The sequence below is a fragment of the Aspergillus tanneri genome (genome assembly GCF_003426965.1).
Source record: "Aspergillus tanneri strain NIH1004 chromosome Unknown AapTan_7_pilon_pilon_pilon, whole genome shotgun sequence".
NCBI classification, from domain to species: Eukaryota; Fungi; Ascomycota; class Eurotiomycetes; order Eurotiales; family Aspergillaceae; genus Aspergillus; species Aspergillus tanneri.
Genome location: NW_022984634.1, coordinates 1,137,357 through 1,151,259, shown reverse-complemented (window position 1 = coordinate 1,151,259; position 13,903 = coordinate 1,137,357). Strand labels below are relative to the sequence as shown.

The 13,903-nt window shown below is 43.6% G+C and overlaps 4 protein-coding genes across 4 annotated transcripts; 3 read left to right on the top strand and 1 right to left on the bottom strand.

Moving 5' to 3' along the window:
* Positions 1-354: 354 nt before the first annotated feature.
* On the bottom strand, positions 355-1,830 carry ATNIH1004_006959 (WD repeat protein; the record flags this gene model as incomplete). Its single annotated transcript, XM_033571586.1, has 1 exon — positions 355-1,830. The coding sequence occupies one exon, from the start codon at positions 1,828-1,830 to the stop codon at positions 355-357; it is 1,476 nt and encodes a 491-aa protein (XP_033424901.1).
* A 450-nt stretch (positions 1,831-2,280) lies between these two features.
* ATNIH1004_006958 (uncharacterized protein) lies at positions 2,281-2,559 on the top strand (the record flags this gene model as incomplete). The annotated part of the gene is made up of 2 exons (XM_033571585.1): positions 2,281-2,372; positions 2,427-2,559. The coding sequence occupies 2 exons, from the start codon at positions 2,281-2,283 to the stop codon at positions 2,557-2,559; spliced, it is 225 nt and encodes a 74-aa protein (XP_033424900.1).
* Positions 2,560-6,200: 3,641 nt separating this feature from the next.
* On the top strand, positions 6,201-7,851 carry ATNIH1004_006957 (uncharacterized protein; the record flags this gene model as incomplete). Its single annotated transcript, XM_033571584.1, has 3 exons — positions 6,201-6,242; positions 6,292-6,439; positions 6,497-7,851. The coding sequence occupies 3 exons, from the start codon at positions 6,201-6,203 to the stop codon at positions 7,849-7,851; spliced, it is 1,545 nt and encodes a 514-aa protein (XP_033424899.1).
* Positions 7,852-11,312: 3,461 nt separating this feature from the next.
* On the top strand, positions 11,313-13,138 carry ATNIH1004_006956 (uncharacterized protein; the record flags this gene model as incomplete). The annotated part of the gene is made up of 4 exons (XM_033571583.1): positions 11,313-11,409; positions 11,465-11,572; positions 11,643-12,183; positions 12,253-13,138. The coding sequence occupies 4 exons, from the start codon at positions 11,313-11,315 to the stop codon at positions 13,136-13,138; spliced, it is 1,632 nt and encodes a 543-aa protein (XP_033424898.1).
* Positions 13,139-13,903: the final 765 nt, after the last annotated feature.

Here is a 13,903-nt window from a genome sequence, read left to right as displayed (position 1 = left end):
GAACTAACAAGGACAAAGATAAGTATCTTGCTCCGTAGATGGAAACCAAACATGTGCAGAAGGGCTAGATTAATCCTGCCCTATAAGCGCTCCACCCCGCAGGTGAGCTATGACTTTATTCATACATAGATACAGCATAGAAATTGCGTTCTTCATGGTACCCAGTACAATAGAGAAGATAGCTGACAAGTGAATAAAAATAATGACAACTAATTTGGTGCGATAATCAACGTCTTGCGTTCCTGTAGAAACGAATGGGTGTTTAAAAGCCCAAGAAGATCCGTACAATGAAATAGGTAAATATTAATGGTAGCGAGAACATGATACTTCAACTCGGTAGAGTCACCCAATGGACTAACCTAATAGAGCTCGTACGACATCCTGCAAAAGAATCTTAGCAGTCGGCAAAACGAAAGGAGGAGCGTTGCCGAAAACACCAGTCAGTGCTTTGCCATGGGAGGAAAGCATAGCTGTGCCTGGCAAAGATGTAGGGCCTTGGGTCGAAGGCAACCTCGCAATTCCATGAGGCTGGTTTCCAAACAAACTTGCTAGACCAGACTGAAGTTGTATGGCCATCGTATGGGATTGACCAGTGTTAGAAACATTGCCTAAGCGACCAAGTAGTCGTATATTAGCCGCAGAATCCACAACTATATAATCCACCGAGTGCTGGTTTGAAAGTAAGGCAAGAGGGCAATGGTTTAGTGTGGATTGGTACGCCAGGGCCAAGGAGTGTATATCATAGACTCGCACATAAAATGCAGATTTGCGCGATTTCTTTTTAGCGGCTTCATTTTCCAAATGCTGTGTGGCAAGTGCAAAAGTCTGAGACTTAGGGTTCACGGCCAACAACTGCGACCCAGTAGCGAAAGAGCTATTGGCCTCCGCCAAGTTCACTGTTCTCACTATATCATCAACGGTATTCCAGATCGACACCGACTCTTTCGAAGCGATGATAAGATGGCACCCTAAAAACTTAGCTCCATAGAGTTCGCCAGAATATAGCCCAGTCCTGCTGTGCCGGACCTCATAGCTTTGCGTATCGATGAGTACAGCAAGGCCAGTATTTGATGAAGCTGACTGCGGACAAACAGCAAGCACTGAGCCATCCTCTGAGAAGTTTATAGAAGCAGCGCTACATTCACCTGGATTATGACCTATGACGTATCCGTTCATATCAATGGTATTTCGGCATTTCCACGTCTCCCGCAGCGGCGCTTCGCTTCCCGTGCCCAAGCCATTATGATGTCTTGTGCTTGGACACCAAACACGTAGCACCATATCGCACCCAATAGTTGCAAAGTCATGGCTGCGAGGCCGTGAAGCGAGATCCAACACCGGAACAGGGTTATATTCTGAAAAGTGAGGGGCATCGATACGTGCTGCGAGTTCCCAAAGGCCAGAAGAATTGTCCCACCTCCAAAGCTTGAGAAATGTCTCCCGTACGGCGTTGCTAGATTTTTCTCCGTTAAGCTCAAGAGCTTGGACATCCTGCGGGTAAGGATACCAGTCATCGATAGTGGCCATCCACTTTCCGTCTTGAGATACACTTAAATGCGTGACATCCGGAGCAGTAATTTGCGAACCTTCAGGACTCACCCTTAGAGTCGTTGCATTGGTGCGTGCAAGGGCTTGTCGGGAGATATGATTATCCGTGTGGATATCGTACGTTTGAAGGACCGACGAATTGGCCAAAGGATGACCACCTTTTGTCACTTGACGAGAAGCGGGTACAGCTATAAGAACATGACCAGGACGTTGCGGGTGCAGTACAGCCGCTGTGAGTTGAGACGGGAGACGCCCTCCTGAAATCAATCGAGAACTAGGCATACCAACATTGGGGCATAGTTGGAGGCCTATTATAGTGGAAAATGGCTGTAACTCCCTTGCCGACAACAGCGTTATACAATTATCAGCCAGCTTGACAATGTATGAATTTCCAGTTGTGGAAACTACGATGTTGTATATCGGAGATGAGAGGTGAGGAAGGAATTGTTTCCTGCCAGTATCTAACTGCCACAATACCATGACCGACTCATGGCCACCCGATATAATGTAATTGCCTGGAATATGTCCGTAAGCTTCGCGTGCTCGTATCCCCGCCAGGAGAAACCTACCATCTTTTGACCAACGTACGGCATTAACGGGGCCTCGATGCCAATGTAATCGCCTGGGCATCAAATTCCTCAGTCCTTCGACGCCATCTTCGTTCTCGAACGAGCCTATAATGTCATGATATAGCAATATAGAACCTTCTGATTCACCTAAGACAAGGTCGACATGAGCCGGGCGTTTTGTTCCATCCGCAGCCTGTTCTTCAATCGGGGGCGACAGGTTATTGCGCCGCAAATCAACACAAGTGATATTAACAGGTAACTTCACCTCTCTCCAAGTGTAGGATGTAGTTGCTAAGTTGCCTTGTCCAGAACAAGAAATTCCAAGAAGAATATGTTGACCACCGTACGCAACGACGGCCTGGCCATTATCCACGACCTTAATATGATTGAGTCGAACACTTGTCTGGAAGATGACAATCTTGTGTGGCTCTTCACCGCTTAATGTTGTGACAGCTATCTCCCTTTTCCCACTCTTGAGCTCTCGCAAACATAAAAGGGCATGCTCTATATGATTTTCAATATTGTAAAGGCATAAGTGAGCAGAAACTATTTTGCCACAAGTCTCAAAACAAGAAACCTGTTCACCAGATTGCCAGTCCCACTTAGTGACTGAACCAGTCGAAGAAAATACATAAAGATGCTCCTGGTTCACAGGAGAGAGACAATATCCAATGACACTGTGGCCGGAGTTCAAACGCAATGTGCGAAAAAGACGTGATGTTGTAACAGAGTAGACATGGATGGCTGCCTCAAGTCCAACAAAAAGATATCTGAAATAAAGATGGGTTAGAAGATGTTTTCAAAGTAGCTGGCAGTAACTCACTGTTCATCAAATGTAAGGACTGGATCTATATTGCTTAACTGTCCCGCTATTGTGTTTGATAAGCCCCAATAACCAGGTAGTGCTGTTTTACCAGTAGATCCCAGAAATCCATTACTCGTGATACATGCTGAATCACTAACCATTGTTTCCTTTGGTATTTCAGATGTTCCTGGCAATTGGGTTCTGTGAATATCACTTTTGCCGTGAGACGTGCGGCGTCGCTTGCGTCGCTCTTCCTTTATGTGTGTCATTTTATCCGGAGCTACATCACTGAGTCGTTGCCTTTTCATAGTCTGAGAAATTTTTGAGCCAGCCATTACACCCACGGTCTCCCACTTCCGTATCATTAATGATTTTTAAAGAAGAAAGAAATAAAATGCAAAGAACCGGCGATAAATTTGGGTCATCTCAGTTACCCTATTGTAAATATCGAATTTGTATGGCAAATAAGAGGGTTAGCATTCAATTTATGGGCCAAACTCTTGAGTTTTTTTTTTTCGTCCCATTTATTTTTTTTTAGCCTTGGGACTTTGTACTGGACAGTGAATGGAGCGCCCTAATACAGAAATGGTTAGCGGCTTTCTGTTTGCCTTGTCCAGGTATCGGAGTGAGCCATACAGAGTAGACCACTAAGAAAATCTCTGGCTATGTACAAAGTACTAGTCTACCACTCATACAATTTTAACTACATTGACTTCAAGTGTTGAGTGAGCATTGAAAATTCAATACCAATCTATTGTAAATGCCAAGAGGCATCTAATCCCAATCCTATTATTTCCCTCGGTGAGCCTATGAATCTTACATACTTCCAACACACAGTTTCTCACACTTTTCAAGTGCAAGCTAGGCCAAATGATTATCCCAGTCCGGTGTTTTTCTTGCGGAAAGGTAGGGGCTACTCTTGTTTTCTACTTTCCATAACAACTAGCTAATTCATATTTGGGGTAGGTTGTTGGTGATCTGTGGGAGCGTTATCTTCAGTTGCTTGACGAAGGCATCCCGGATGGGTATGTTGAGTACCTCTTTGCTCCGACGTGCACTTTTTTAAGTCGGCTCTAATTAAGGTTTCCAAGTGATGCTATGGACCAGCTGGGTTGCAAGAGGTACTGCTGTCGTAGGATGATTATGACTCATGTCGATCTGATTGAGAAACTCCTACGGTATATAATGCTCCTGGTAACTTTGAAGAGCGACTAATGCCAATTATGCAGGTATAATCCCGCAGAAAGAGATCGCGCGAAAGCTCAAATCTAGCTTCTACTTCCCCATTATTATGCGCATTAACATGGTTCTCAAATGAAGATTGTGTGCCTCCACATTTCTACTCATACTTGCACCAAAATAATCAAGTGCGGGTGTGTTCTGACCTATTCTGGCAGCTGTTTCAAACAAATCATGCTTCAGCCTAGGTCAAAGACTCAGAGTGGTTTTTGCCTTCATGAGCTTCTTGGAATTGAGGGAGCAGCGATGACTGCTTCTCCTTCCTATCTCCCCCTCAGTCTTCGCTCTCCCGTTTCAATATATTAGGTGGCACTTTTACACCCAGCAAGCAAGGGTAAATGTGTGTTGACAACCAATATAGGTACAGGCGTCTTGGATAGGTGTCTAATGTTTTTTTTAAGCACTCACGATGCAGTTGTCTTTGTTAAAGTCTCTTATTTATACAATGCCAATGTTGCTCACACTATCATTATATAACGTTCAGATCCGGTGGGACATTTCTAAACAAGTATTCCGTCTACTAGCTAAGCACCTTTGGCTAAGGCCTCTGCTACATTTGAAAAAAGATTAATGGTAATCTCGAAAGTTACTAGGGTGTTTCCTGATATATGTCCAGGGAAAGGGTAAGAGTGTGGTCCAGCTAGGAACCACAGTGTAAATGAGAAAGGCCCATCACACGATGGAGAACGTAACAATCGGCTATATATTCATATATCTATCTCAGTACATTCGCCTATAGCTGCTGAGAAACTTACACGCTTGCTTCAATATTATTTTGTTCCGAGTTAGGTCAGGAACTCATAGCTACTGTACAGCAGGGCTTTGTCTGTAAAGCAGTACAGGAAGCCATTGTGTGATTCTGATTAGGTAGAGAATGACAAATCCCTTTTTAGGAGCTGGAATTATCTACCGAGTTCATTACTTCTACTTCAGTCTTCCTACAGTTATCTAATATTCACCTAGGCTATTAAAATTAATTGTACCACGTAAATACATTCTATATTACGATATACGGCAGGTAGTCGTAGGCAGTTAACTGGCTCGAGCGAATCATAGTCTCCATAACCGTCTCCTTGATACCACCTATGTTTGTGTATGTACAGTTACGGAGTACTGCATAGGTACATACCTGTAGGTACCTAAGTAGGATTAACTAATAGTAGGTTCGTGCACTGTAGGAGGAGTGGGGACCTTTAGACTAGTTAGTAGTAGCTACTTCTTACTACTAATGAGGAACCAAGTATTAGAGATGCCTGTCTCTTTAGCTGTGCTCAATACGCAAAACCACATAACTAGATAAAGCGAGACTTGTCATACTCAATCCTAGAAACCAAATTTGATCTGATAGTCTTTAACTGACCGTTCTCTACGGAGTATTCCACCCTTCCACCCTTCCACTCTTGTACTTTGCCGCTCAGCGCAGCACTTCGCGAACTCGGACTATTTACGATGTAGGGCGGTGTCTATAACTATTTGATCAATATACTAACCATGCCTAGGTCTGTTGAGGATCCTCTTCCAGACCTAAGCAAAGAATTATTGGACAACATTCCAGACTGTGTACAAGAATCACCTTCCACTAGAACAGATGACAGGGCAATGGATGAGCGAATTAATGAGCCAGCAACTACATATACAGATGCTTTCCATAAGACGCCACTGGTAAATAACCACCGGCCTGGACTAGTGGTGGGTACAAACATACACAAAGAGATATACACCGATTCAAAAAAGATCAACTGAGGGGCTTCTACTAACTGTAGCAATACATCAGATCGAGACCTCGAGTACAAACTATAGTGTACTGAACACAACATCATATGATAACAATGGGGATGATGATAATGAACCACCTCGATCAGTCATACATGCCCCTTTTGGATTTAGAGAATTTGTAAGAGCTCCCAATTTTTTTTTATTAATGAAAAATTGCCGCATTGCCCTGACATTCAGCCTTCCAGAGGTTAAATCCAACACAACATGGTAGCAAATCAATATATAAGTCAGATACCACTTCGTCTGTGGAGTCAGACATCATCATGAAACTACCTGTATCGAGCAAAGATGAAAAGAAAATAAAGGTATTTCAAAGATTCTTTATGGCGGGGCTAGGGGACTAAGAGTCCTTAGAAATTCGCCAGCGGCCCAATCTCACCGTCCCCGTTGACTACAGCCATCGAATCCATAAAGGATTGGTCTGAACATGCAACTCCTCAAGCACAAACGATGCAGGATTTTGAGGATATTGACAGGATCTCAAATGCGAGAAACATCGACGGTACTCATCCTCTGTCACTAGATGTAATACCTTAGGCTAGATATTAACATGGTCTAGATATACCGAAAGGCGCTGGTGTTGAGAAGATAGACCAGGAAGTCGATAGCACGCCTATTAGACGGATATTAAAAATGAGACCTATCTTTGGCAGTGAAAGTGAAATCAAAGCTTTAAGAGCAGCACTCGATGGATGCTGGTCACTGTGTAATACATTGGCCAGTTTAAGCTATATTCATAGAGAACGCTTGAAATTCAAAGGAGATGTGCAGGAAGAGGCATGGATTTCATGCTGGAGGCTTTGCCAGGAATTATATGATAGTCAGGACATTAATACTAATGTATCTCAGGCGAGCCTTACTCTTGATCTTTGCCGACACTTCTGCCAGGCATTGTTCGATGCTAGACACCGGGACAATGAGCTTGCAGATTCGGTACTACGCGTCAGTTTTGAGCTCAATAATCATCTTTACAACACACATGACCGGAATTTACCCGACGCTTTTAGAGAAAGGACTCTGGCCTTTTACGTCACCTTGTGTCACCGTCTTATGAAACAGAGAACTCGGAATACCAACACAGAACCTCTTTTGAGTGCCTGCTGGTCACTCGCCGAGCTATTGTTCAGTATACGTCAGAACGAAAGAGAATCTAGGCAATCAAATGAGGACTTACTTAGCTCTGCAGTTCAGGCCTGTTGGGAGCTCTGTGATATTTTCCGAGAAGGGTGGACTCGACGGAGCGTGCGTAACTCTGATCGTGGCACTCCACGGCCAAGTCAGGCCACATTTGCTCAAACCGTTACGCAAACTGAACAACCTGATCTTTATCTCAATGAAAGGTTGTCGGGACAACAAGGGAACCCCGAAACACCTACAACTATCTTTGAGGATACTGTTTCTACCTCACCTGATGAGGCACCAGTTCAAAACATATTTGTCTTGGGACAGATTTCAACCCACGTCTCCCAAACAAAATGGCCATCCAATTCGTCAAGCGTTTCAGGACAAACCCAGTCTTCTGAACGTTCAGCAAATACAATAACCATTTTGCCCAATACCCCGAATTTAACAAGCCTCAAAGTTTTGATTATAAAGGCTGCGATGAATAGCGGTTTCCAGCGCAGTGGCCCCCAGAGCTTGTCGTCGTTTGTAAAATCTCTCTCTTCAGATGCCTTCGGTTCAATGACTTGGCAGATATCTCTTCTCAGGAGTTACAAAAGGATGGTAGCATTCGATCCGACGTTTCAATATGTAGGACCTCAGGCTCGTGCCAGTGCCATTGAAATAGCGGGAGCGGTTCAGGAAACTGTGCAAAGAGGACAGTGCCCTTGGCTAAACGACCTTTATCGTCTTGTTTTTGGTTTTCGTATGGAGGAAGCGGTGAGGCGCAAAGATATTATTCTTCAAACATAACATTCGGGACCTCTCTATTCTTGCTTGCCATCCCATATGGAACACACATATGTGCTCTTCATTTTCTGAATGACCCAACTCACACATTTCCCTTCCCTTGGAGAGAACCTACTTGGAAGGTGCACTAAAATAATGACATGATATTTTATGAATGAGTAAAGATTACGGAATAAGAATGATATATCCAAGTGAAAAGCTGTAGCTATTACGCCCCTGTCATCTGAGTGTAACCATATTGTCCTACTAGCTGGTACCTATCTATAAAACAGTGATGACTTCGAGAAACAGCATGTGGTCTGTCCAAACTTCTTCTAAAAGAACAGAGAAAAGAAACAGGAAGAGAAGCCTTGAGGACTACTTGAGAGCTATCTTAATAGGTTCCTCGTTTCTATTGCTTTATATGTGAACAAAAGGCGTCACTAGAAAAGCAAAGCATCCTATGATATGGTCCCTGCTGTCATTGCGCCTATGTGATTCTGTTTCTAGTTTTGAAACGTATTAAAAAAAAAAAAATTACCGGGTAAAATCTGTTTATTTCACAGCTACCTTTCCATTCCTTCTTTGTCTTGTCTCGTATTTTAATTAAAGCAGAGAAAGTAATGGAGAAAGGAGGAGAGTAGGTGAGCTCCAAAATATAAGGGAGACCGGCCGATCTGTATGAAAAGTGAAAGATTTAAATAGTCGTGCCGTCCAATGTAGGTATAGTAGGGAGTAATATGTATCCAAGCTCCAAACTAAGAAAACTGCACTCGCGAGAGAAGTTCATGTCCCTGGGTATCAATTTTTACTTCACGTCTCCATGTGAAATGACGAAATAGCAAGAGCCGTGGTGCAACACTCAGGATTGGAAGAACAGGCGCTGCTGGCATCTAATGTATGACAAAGAGAAGGAGAAGGAGGAAGATGGGGGAAAAGATAAATGGAGGAAGAAGGAAGGTCAAGATGGTGCGAGAGCATCAGCAGTAGCCTCGTGCTATGGTTAGGTCCAGTAAGGGTTACTTTCCGTAATGGGGAATAAGTGTCAATCTCATGTTCGGATAACTAACCCTTTACGCCTGATCAGGCAAGGCCCTAAACAGAACACAACAGGCGGGGAAGGGGCGAAATATGGAGGTACTAAACGGTGGGGATCCCGGTGGAGCTATACGAAAATTTGTTTGACCCGAGAAGACTACGAAGAGCGAGAAATTTTCGGGTTCTTTTTTCAGTTTGTAGCATGTGTTATGTTGTAGACCTAGGCATGTAGGGAGAAATACGGAGCACTAGCAAAGGTTCTTCTTTTTTTTTTTTTCCTATTAAAACAAAAAGACAGAAATTTTAGGGCGGCTTGGGACAGTCATTCTGCCCAGGGCCAGCGACTTTGCTCGAGCCCAGAACATAACCTAGCTAAGTAGGGAGTAGGTGCTGTATAATTGTTTACTCCAACATATATACTCCGTGGTGCCTAGCATAATCCGCATCTACATACAATGTGCCCCGTAGAAAGGAGCCTCCGGCATCGCTGCTGATTAAACAAGGAGTAGCATTGGGGACAGCCATGTGGATTGCGATCATACATTTTATTTAATTAGAAACTCCGCCTCCCCCGTCCCCTCCCCAGTGAAATCCAGATGCCTCAGACAATGCTATTACCACATCCAGCCTAGCAGATTACTACATAGGTTCTAAGAACCACATCCCATAAGTCCTTGTCCTAAGCGCTGCATGGTTCCGGGGCAAAATACATACATGGTAGTAACAACTGCTAAGAAGACTCCTCTCGTTAAGCATCCGTAGGAATACAGATTGTACTTACAGGTGACAGCAAATAATAAATAACGACAAAGAAAGAAAATAGCTGCAGTTTACTGCGTGTGGTCAGGGCTCTTTCATTCTCTAGTAAGGCAGGTAGATCAGGTAGTCGCAAGATCGGCTCACTTTCCAAGCATTTCACAAGCTCTACCAAGACGGTCAAGCAATGGGTTAAGAGATTCCAAGCACAAACCCTCCTCAAGCCACATTGCTTCTCTCCCGCTCGAGAGACCCAAAGTTACAGCTACGCTAGGGCATTTTTAGTAAAGGCTTTCATAGAATACTTCAGTATCCACCACTCACGACCAATTGCCAATTGTGTTGGACCCTGTCAGAGTTTTGTAGTATCCAATAAAATATCACTCTCAACCCGTGTAGACCATAAGCGTATGTACACAGTATCACTAAAAGCGCTTCTACCAAGCACACTTTTTATTTGGGTCAAACCGTCCCTTTGTGTACTCCAAATAATACTCCATAGTTTCAAGATGGCCCCACATCACAGCATCAAAACACTCAGCAGTCTATGGGCTGTTGACCATAGCAGAAGTGAAATAATAAACAGAACAGGAGATATATTTCAGTGCTAACTTCGGTAGGTGGAGAGAAGGAGATATTATAAAATCTGGGGATGGAAGGAAGTGAATATCTCAATAGGAACAAAAGTAAACTTACACATCCGATAGTAAAGGAAAAATAGATAATTAAATTCACTATATTGCAAGGAAGATGTCCCCAGCAACGGCCGCCCTGGCAATATTTAAAGTGCCAGCCCTAGAATCCAAATTAGGGCAGTCCGTATGTAGGGGTACCTACCTACCCAGTTCCTTAGGTGCCTGCGGCAGACTACCAAGGGCAGAGCTACGTAAATCCAACACTTGCCACCTTTCAGGTGCAGTGGGGCCATTTTTTTGTTGGTTCTTTTTTTTTTTTTTTTGGCGCTGTCAACGACGACTCACCAACGACAAACCTGGACTAGTCATTGAATCCAAGGATGATAGCCACATTAGCCCAAGGATTATCCGCTCTTACCACTTATTTTACGGAGTACAGCAGGCATTGTTTCCCACTATAGCATTCGTCTCTGCCGCTTTCTAGCGATTCACAGTCTTCGTAAGGAGTGGGACTCGGGGGTATATCCTGTGGGCCTTACCAAATCTGGTTAAAAAGTAAGTAGGTATTAAAGGCGGGGGAAAAAAGAATCCCGCTTCCTCCTAAAATTACTCCGAGCTATTCTTTTATTCAATGGGCCCTGGCTTGCCGTGGGATTACTGTGGAGTCGTTATCACGAATTACTGCCTCAAGCGAAGTACATTTGGCTCCACCTCTCTATCCCACATGCTTGAGAAACACATGGCCAGGGATATAAAGGAGCATTGCCCTCCTGGTTGGTCCCTGAACCATAAGCTACACTTTCCTTTCGTATCGATTTCCTTCAATCTAAGAACGACTCAGTGTAGTCCCTGACCTAGATAAAGTCAAGTGTTAGACTGGAGTTGGGGCGTGATTGAACGCAAATACCAGCAATTTTAAAACTGGATACAGAATTCTGTTCCAGGAAGACCTGCTTTTCAAGAAGGCAGATCTCTCGGATTAGGCTATTGTTCTGGCCTTGAACATCATCCATTTCTGGCCTTTTCTTTCATCCCGCTTGGGTATCACAGCCCACTATGCCTGCCCCAAAATTTGCTGGCATGTCCGGCAATATTCTCATGCGAGCCGTGACAAGCTGCGCTACTATGGGATTCCTTCTTTTTGGCTATGATCGTATGGGATCCACTAGCCCTCTGGTTAACTGATCTACTGCTAATTGGCAAAACAGAGGGTGTGATGAGCAGCATCATCGCTGCTGCTCCATTCAATGATGTATTCACAGCTACAAAGGACAATTCCACGATGCAAGGAACTGTGACGGCCATTTACGAAATAGGTAGGTTCTGCGTGCTTGAACAAAAGAAAAGAACAACACAGGTGTCAATATGTTAACGTTCATCTCGCAGGCTGCCTCTTAGGTGCCGTCTTTATCCTTGGTGCCGGTGATTGGCTTGGTAGACGGTGGTCAATCCTTCTCGGTGCCACAATTATGATCCTTGGAGTGATTATACAGGTTACTTCTTTTGCTGGTCATGTTCCCCTGGCCCAGTTCATTGTTGGGCGAGTTATTACTGGTGTCGGCAATGGGATGAATACATCAACAATCCCAACCTACCAAGCAGAGTGCTCTAGGACCTCGAACAGAGGTCTTCTTATCTGTATTGAGGGTGCCACCATTGCTTTTGGGACTCTGATCGCGTATTGGATTGACTTTGGCGCATCCTATGGCGCACCTGATTTGACATGGAGGTTTCCCATTGCCTTTCAGATTGTTTTTGGCCTCCTAATTATTGTTGGCATGTCCATCCTTCCTGAGTCACCACGTTGGCTCTTCACTCGAGAAAGATACGAAGAAGGCGAGGCAGTTATTGCAGCCCTTATGGGTAAAGAAACATCTCATCATGATGTCCAGCTCCAGAAAACAATTATTCTTGACTCGATTAGAGCGTACGTTATGTTGATCATCTTTGATGTATTTTTACAAATATTTGCAGGCTAATGTTCCAATCCCCATAGGTCTGGTCAAGCAGGGAAAAACACGCCTCTGTCGGCAGTATTTACAGGCGGAAAGACTCAACATTTTCGTCGAATGCTCTTAGGATGCTCGTCCCAATTTTTCCAACAGATTGGTGGCTGCAATGCAGTTATATATTATCTACCTGTCTTGTTTAAGAGCTCAATCAACCAAACAGAATTTATGTCCATGATTCTCGGTGGTGTTAATATGATTGTCTATTCAATCTTTGCCACTTTATCTTGGTTTCTTATTGAGAGAGTTGGTAGACGCAAGCTCTTCTGGTGGGGTACAATTGGTCAAATGCTATCAATGATTATTACCTTTGCTTGTCTAATCCCAGATACTTCTCAAGCAGCGAAGGGGGCTGCATTTGGTCTATTTACCTATATTGCTAGCTTTGGTGCTACCTGGCTACCTCTGCCATGGTTGTATCCTGCTGAGATCTCTCCTATTAAGACCAGGGCTAAAGCAAATGCTATTTCGACGTGTACTAACTGGCTATTTAACTTTCTCATTGTCATGGTCACGCCGATTATGGTTGCCAATATTAAGTGGGGAACTTACCTGTTCTTTGCTTGTATTAATGCATGCTTCTTACCGGTTATTTATTTCTTCTACCCGGAAACAGCTGGGCGCTCACTGGAAGAGATTGATCTGATCTTTGCGAAGGGCTATTTGGAGAACATGAGCTACGTCCGTGCTGCCAAGGAATTACCGAATCTATCAGATGAGGATGTTGAACGAGTTGCTATCCAATATGGCTTTGGGTCAGCAGATGCTGATGCTAAGGGCGGTGATAGCAGTGATATCACCGAGTTCAATGCCCCGAAGCCTGATGGCTATACGGGAGATCCTGAGAAAGCCGCGTTCAGCCAATCGGGTTAGGCTGTATTGTTGTGGTCGTGGCCTGCTTTTTTATGTATGTGTGGGTGGGAGGTCCATGCCTATTTTTTTGACGCTGAGCAATCATGTGTTGTAGATATAGTTTATATTTTCTTAGATGGGAATTCAAGCACCTTCCTCTAAATCTGGCCATATAGCTCTGACGAAAGATAGATACATAAACGCCAATATATTTCCCTCGGCTCCTTCCTACACTCGTTTAAGTACTTGTCTTACTATTTCTGCCACCTCCTTTGTATACTTAAGTATTTATTTTACGCTATAGCCATATGGCTACATCTAGAGGAAAAGGTTGCTTGAATTCCTATCTAAGAAAACACGAGCTAGCCATGTCCTCCTATATAACTACTCAAGTATTTAGTAGCCGCGCTCCGCATGGCCTATATATTTACCAGAGACCTTGTCCTTGCTAGTGACTATTATTAAAAATTTTTAAAAACATAAAGCATAAGTATAGTATTTTTTTTTTTTTTTTTTTTTTTTTTTTTCCTATATAAAAATCCTTGTCACGAGTTAAACGCAGAGTTACTACCCAGGTTAGCTAGAAAGGATGCCCTAGCTACCTACTATATATATAGGGCGCTAGATGCAATCGATGGACATCGACTGTCTTGTACCTTTTTATGGTCAAGTAGTTTTACCTCTACTAGTGTAGAGATAACTAACCAATCACATCCTTATAGATAGACTCCAATATATTATCTTATTTTAAAAGTACTAATGTTGCATGCTTCTCATACAAGAAAT